Source organism: Adiantum capillus-veneris, chromosome 4 (genome assembly GCF_014529385.1).
Source record: "Adiantum capillus-veneris isolate H3 chromosome 4, ASM1452938v2, whole genome shotgun sequence".
NCBI classification, from domain to species: Eukaryota; Viridiplantae; Streptophyta; class Polypodiopsida; order Polypodiales; family Pteridaceae; genus Adiantum; species Adiantum capillus-veneris.
This window is the reverse complement of record NC_140934.1, coordinates 18,636,357-18,642,569: the sequence shown is the minus strand read 5'-3', so window position 1 is coordinate 18,642,569 and position 6,213 is coordinate 18,636,357. Positions and strand designations below refer to the sequence as shown.

The 6,213-nt window shown below is 47.1% G+C and overlaps 1 protein-coding gene across 2 annotated transcripts; it reads left to right on the top strand.

The window, feature by feature from the left end:
• Positions 1 to 1,323: 1,323 nt before the first annotated feature.
• On the top strand, positions 1,324 to 5,971 carry LOC147458811 (FT-interacting protein 3-like). Of its 2 annotated transcripts, none has more exons than XM_086510245.1 (3): positions 1,324 to 1,736; positions 1,998 to 4,716; positions 5,202 to 5,971. In XM_086510245.1, exons 2-3 carry the CDS (start codon positions 2,000 to 2,002, stop codon positions 5,491 to 5,493), a joined length of 3,009 nt encoding a protein of 1,002 aa, XP_086366371.1. In that variant the 5' UTR covers positions 1,324 to 1,736; positions 1,998 to 1,999; the 3' UTR covers positions 5,494 to 5,971. The 2 variants fall into 2 exon arrangements, with proteins under 2 accessions (XP_086366371.1, XP_086366372.1); XM_086510246.1 differs by having other exon boundaries at positions 1,513 to 1,736; positions 2,082 to 4,716.
• The last annotated feature ends 242 nt before the right edge of the window (positions 5,972 to 6,213 follow it).

Below are 6,213 nucleotides of genomic sequence, written 5' to 3'. Positions count from 1 at the left end.
TGAGAAGTTGAGAGCCTACTCCAACACTCTTGGCTATGGAATGGGCCCACGACACCCCTACACAATTCCTATCATTTTGCCACCAGGCCTATCGGAATGACTCCTCCCTTCTATGCCATTTGTAGCCGATGAGCACCGTTGGCGAAGTGGGAACGTGTATGGTTGGCTGATAGGGCTGCACACACTGAAAAGGTTGTGATAGGCTCATAAATGGTGAAGCTTATGGCTGACCACTTTGCATGTGCTCGAGAGGACGATTTGAGGATTGCCGTTCTCCCCTGACCGTTGTCTTGTCGGGCTTGCTGCACGTGCTCAGCCTATCTGTGTGTATTTTTCATTTAGTATTTGCTCTCTATTTGGCATTTTAGGGTGTTGTTTTCCATAGCTTGGTAGAAGGGTGGAGAGAACACTCCCTGCTTTGGTGGGTGATTTGTAGGAATGGGAAGTAGTGGAAGTGTGCGGTGCAAAAGGGCAAGTGGACCAAATGGATCTGACCGCTACCTGGAATGAGAAAGCTCTCTTCTTGCTCGTAAAGGCATAGCCGGGCCGGGTGGGGACTCGGGAGTTGGGAGTCTGGCTGCGTGCAAAAAATAAGGGGAAAGTTCAAAGTCTACTTTAACTTGGCAAATTTCACGAGACATTCATTATTGCGGGCACTCGAACTCGGAATATTATATTGACGCTCCAGGCTGAAAAGGCTTAATGATGGCTCTTTATTTTATGAGGGGAGGGCGGCTCAGCTCAAGAGACGAGGGCCCATGGAATAAAGACCAAACCCATCTTGCATTGAAACGAGCAAAGGATCCGTTGAGCCTTCCCACGGCCCAGCCTCAACTGCCCAGTCCCCACATTTTCAAATTTTGGGGAAAAAAAGTACTCCGTAGTCAAATATCCAGTGTTAATTTTGAAAATTAGGATCTGGGAATTTCGGATTGCCCGCCTTGCTTGGGAATGAAAATACAAATCGACAAAAAATTGTTTTTTGAAATTTAGGGTATGGTGAAAAACTTCAAAAAAGGCTATTGGCGGTCACTTCACAATTCTACCAACTCTGTTCTTTCCACGTGCCTACGTACCCTACGCTCTTTGAACCAGGGATTGTCTGAGAGGTGATCACTGATCAGGGTTAAAAGCATAGGAGAGTAGCTACCCATGGTTAAAGCGGTCTTATTATCGACGCTTAACTTTTGCTTACTCGACTGTAACCATGGTAAGGTAACCAAGCCACTGTCTCCTGAGTCCTGAGAAGATGTACTTTAACCATTGTTAACCATAGTCAGGTAAAGTCTCCCCTTGGCCTACCCCCTCTAAAACTAGCTCATGCGTACTTAACCCCTGACCATGGTCGAGCTTGACCCTGTATTTGCAAAATCTCATGGTTTTCACCGCTCCTTTACCTCACCACTGCAAAGCTGCATGCCCTTCTGCTCCCTCCCCTTCTCCCTGCTTTGTACGCATTCCTTGCTTTTTATAGCTTCTCTTCCAACTGAAGGCATTCTCTCCACAGTGAAGTAAGCTAGCTGCCATTCTAGCAAAAAATCCTCCGACTACCAACTTCTCCATTCACTGTAGTCACGCACACGCAATTCAAGCGCATTACTTTCCTTTGTATGCTGGGACGCCCAAGGAAGCAGACCTTCTGAGTGAACAGCAAGCAACTTCAACTATTTTCCCCCCCCCCCCCCCCCTCTGCTTTTGGAGACCCTCATCTTCTGCAGCAAAGGCCAGTCCATCAGGTAAGAACTCAAGCTCTTCTCTATTCTGTGTGTTGGTTAAATGCATTTCCAGACCACTGTAGATGCAAAGCAAAGGGATCAATGTTTCTAGTTACACGCATTCTAACAGTGAGCTTGTGTGGAGCATAGAGCCTAGTCTGTGTGTATTTTCCATTTCGTGTTTGCTCTTTATTTGCCATTTTGGGGCGTTGTTTCCCTAGCTTGGTAGAAGGGGTGGAGAGAACAGTGTGTTTTTTCCCTGCTTTGGTGGGTGATTTGTAGGAATGGGAAGTGGTAGAGCCCGTTCAGTAGTAGTGGAAGTGTGCCGTGCAAATAGTCTGATGCCAAAAGATGGGCAAGGTTCAGCAAGCGCGTTTGTGGAGGTGGATTTCGACAACCAGCGGAAGCAAACTAAAACAAAGGCGCGGGACCTCAACCCTACCTGGAATGAGAAGCTCATCTTCAACATCAGTGACCCTTCCACATTTGAAGATGAAATCATTGAGGTCAATGTGTACAATGACAAGAAGAGCACCAGAGGCAGCTTCCTTGGCAGAGTGAAAATCCCCTGCAGAAACCTGCCTAAAGAGGCTGCAGACCCCGTCAGCTACACTCTTGATAAGCGCAGCCTTTTCTCTAACGTGCGTGGCGAGATCTATATCAAGGCTTACTACACCGAGGATTCTGGTGGCCAGAACCAAGGGGGGAAAAAGAACAAGGGAGGAGGAGGAGGTGGAGGAGAAGGCAAACAAGCTGAAGAGAAGCAAAACTCTGTTACATTCGATTCTTCTGTAGAGGAGGCTGTATTTGAGTTGAAACCATCAGCGCAGATCAAATACGCCCAGCAGCAACAATCAGAGGCGAGAAAGGTGCACCTTCAACAGGGCCATCCAGGTAATTACTCATCAGTCATGGCTGCCCAAGGTAGAACTGGGAGCACCCCGGCTGATTTTAACTTGAGGGAGACCAATCCCAAGCTAGCAGCAACGGCACGGAGGATGAACATGTTACACTCAGAGAAAACAAGCACTTATGATCTTGTTGAGAGAATGGAGTACCTTTATGTGAAGGTGGTAAAAGCTAGAGGTCTGGCAGCCAAAGATATCACTGGAAGCTCTGACCCTTATGTGCTCATCAAGGTTGGTAATGTCTCAGCAAGGACCCGCGTCCTTGAGAAGACACTCAACCCCGACTGGAATCAAGTGTTTGCTTTTGGGAAAGACAAGTTCCAGGCCCCTCTTTTGGAGCTCTATGTCAAAGACAAGGATACTATCAAGGATGACTTTCTTGGGTATTTGGGAGTTGAGATTGCAGAGGTGCCTACGCGGGTACCACCAGATAGCCCTCTTGCACCACAATGGTACAAGCTGGAGGGCAAGAAGGGACATTCTGCAAACCTTGGGGAGATTATGGTCTCGGTCTGGAGAGGCACTCAAGCTGATGAGGCCTTTCCAGAAGCTTGGCAATCTGATTCTGGCGGACATCCTGCTGCAAAGTCAAAGGTCTATTTGTCCCCTCGGTTATGGTATCTTCGAGTAAATGTGATTGAAGCTCAGGATCTCCTTCTTCCTGGTGACAAAAACCGGATTCCTGATGTCAGAGTAAAGGTACAACTGGGCTTTCAAACGGGACAAACACGTCCCTCGGGTAATCGCTCTAGTAACCCCTTCTGGAATGAGGATCTTATGTTTGTCGCTGCCGAGCCCTTCGAGGATCAGCTGATTCTCACTGTGGAGGATCGTGTATCTGCTAACAAGGACCAGGTTGTGGGCAAAGTGCAGATTGCTGTTGGGACTATAGAAAGGCGGGTGGATCATCGCCAGGTCACCTCTCGCTGGTACAATCTAGAAAAGCATACAGTGCAAGAGAAGCCTGCAGAGGGTCAACCGAATCCCAATCAGCCTCCCAAGCCCAAAGACACTGGCAAGTTCATGAGTAGAATTCATCTCCGGGTTTGCTTAGATGGTGGATATCATGTTTTGGATGAGTCTACACATTACAGTAGTGACATGAGGCCAAGTGCAAAGCAGATATGGAAGGCTCCGATAGGAGTGTTGGAGCTTGGGATTTTAACTGGTTCTGGGTTCTTGCCTATGAAAACCAAGGATCAGCGAGGCACAACTGATGCCTATGTGGTTGCAAAGTATGGGCAGAAGTGGGTGAGAAGCAGGACAATAGTGGACAGCTTTGCGCCGCGCTGGAATGAGCAGTACACATGGGAGGTGTATGACCCATGTACAGTTTTGACTGTTGGTGTGTTTGATAACACACATTTGATGAATGGAATGAATGAGAAGGGGGGAGGCCCTAAAGATGGAAGGATAGGGAAAGTGAGAATAAGGCTTTCGACGCTAGAGAGTGATCGAGTGTACACGCATTCTTACCCCCTGTTGCTTTTACAGCCTTCTGGGGTGAAGAAGATGGGGGAGCTTGAGCTTGCTGTGAGGTTTTCCTCCTCATCAATGATGAATGTGTTGGCATGCTACACAAGGCCCCTACTCCCCAAGATGCATTATTTGCACCCCTTGGGTGTTGCTCAGCTGGAGACCTTGAGAAACTATGCGATGAGGATTGTGGCTGCTAGATTAACCAGGGCAGAGCCCCCCTTCAGAACAGAGGTGGTGCAATACATGCTTGATGTAGATAGCAACTTGTGGAGCATGAGAAAAAGCAAAGCAAATTGGTTCAGAATTTTGGGTGTACTGTCTGGCATGATTGCTGTTGGCAGGTGGTTCTCTGACATTTGCCGCTGGAAGAATCCGGTCACCACCGTGCTTGTGCACTTCCTCTTCCTCATACTAATCTGGTACCCTGAGCTCATCCTGCCAACTCTCTTCTTGTATATGTTCTTGATTGGTGCTTGGCATTATCGGTTCCGCCAGCGCCATCCGCCACACATGGATCCACGCCTATCTCATGCTGATGCTGCTGATCCGGATGAGCTGGATGAGGAGTTTGATAACATCCCCACATCAAAGCCACAAGAGGTTGTGAGAGCCAGGTAATTATTTTGAAGACCACGGAGTTTATTTAATAATTGACATGTTTGATGAAAGTTTTGTTTGCATCATACTGTGAGGAGGGTCAATTCCCATGTGCATCATATACGGCTTAGCTTAGATGAGTGGGTTGGGCATCATTTAGTGATCGGTGTTCGAGTGAGTGATGTCAAAATTTTTGGTGCAAGCAAGTTGCCACTTTCACTTCTGTTTGTGCATTGTTCTTGCAGTGCATCATGAGGGCATGTACTCATATGTCCAATGCATATAAATAAATACATGCATAACCTCTTACCTACAAGACAGACACCTACATGCAGAAACACATAGCTTTCATGTCATACATACATAATTTGCATTCTTTCACACATCCATATGTGTTGATGTGATTCATAAGCAGACAAACTGGCACAATGTGTACAGACTCAACGGAAATGCAGTTTGCCTTTGCTAAATCTGTAGTTGTTTACTTTTATCAAACTGGCAGATATGACCGACTGCGGGCGGTATCCGGGAGGATTCAGACAGTGCTTGGGGACATGGCGACGCAGGGGGAGAGGCTGCAGGCGCTGCTGTCATGGAGGGACCCGAGGGCGACATGCATGTTCATTTTGTTTTGCTTACTGGCAGCTGTCATTCTGTATGTGACGCCATTCAAGGTGGTGGCGGTGCTGTATGGGTTTTATGTGCTGCGCCATCCACGCTTCCGCGACAAGGTGCCGGGCCTGCACATGAATTTCTTCCGCCGCCTGCCGGCCCTCTCAGACCGCATGCTCTGAGTTACTATCAGTCAGTCACAAACACACACACTCTACTGTACAGCTTTACTGTAGCGTGAACGCCGAGGCCTGTCTGATACATTCTCTCTTCTCTCTCTCTCTCTCTAACTGTCCCTGCCACTCCTCTTCAGTGACCGTTCCCTGCCACGGCCGGACCTGGCCGTCCTTTTTGCGCTGCGACTGCCGGGTGGCGGTACCGGTACCCTGCCCTTTTTGTATCCTACCTCGGCATTTACACTCGGACACTACAATTTTTTTTTTTTTTTTGGGTTAAACCAGAGGCGACCCTACTCCTAGTAGTATGTAATCGATGTTGAGCCGCAAGCAAGCAGTTGATGAAAGTAAAACCCCAACCAAACAGTATCGTGGTCATGTTTTGATCTCTAGTGTACATACACTAGTAAAGATTTTGCATACTGATAATAGATTCGATCTGAGCCTGTGCTACGTTTTTATAACCAAAAAACCAAGTTCTCCACGGCTTTTATTCGCATCCTACACCCCCTCTTAAGATATAATTACATCTTTTAATGTAGTAGAACATTTGCTCTTTTCAATAGGTATGCACAGTTATTGGTGGATGGATCTATATAAAACGTTCAATGAAATATTTGAGTTGCTTTATGAAAGAATAGGTAGATTTACTCAATAGATTAGATAACTCGACACAAATAGGGGCGATGTAATAGTGCTCCAATGTATTATCTTTGAATTCTTTGT

What these genes read in the sequence shown, in the direction of transcription:
- LOC147458811 (XM_086510245.1), top strand. Translation starts at nt 2,000, where the DNA reads ATGGGAAGTGGTAGAGCCCGTTCAGTAGTAGTGGAAGTGTGCCGTGCA. An exon ending in CAAGAGGTTGTGAGAGCCAG is followed by an intron (nt 4,717 to 5,201) that starts GTAATTATTTTG and finishes TCAAACTGGCAG; the next exon opens with ATATGACCGACTGCGGGCGG.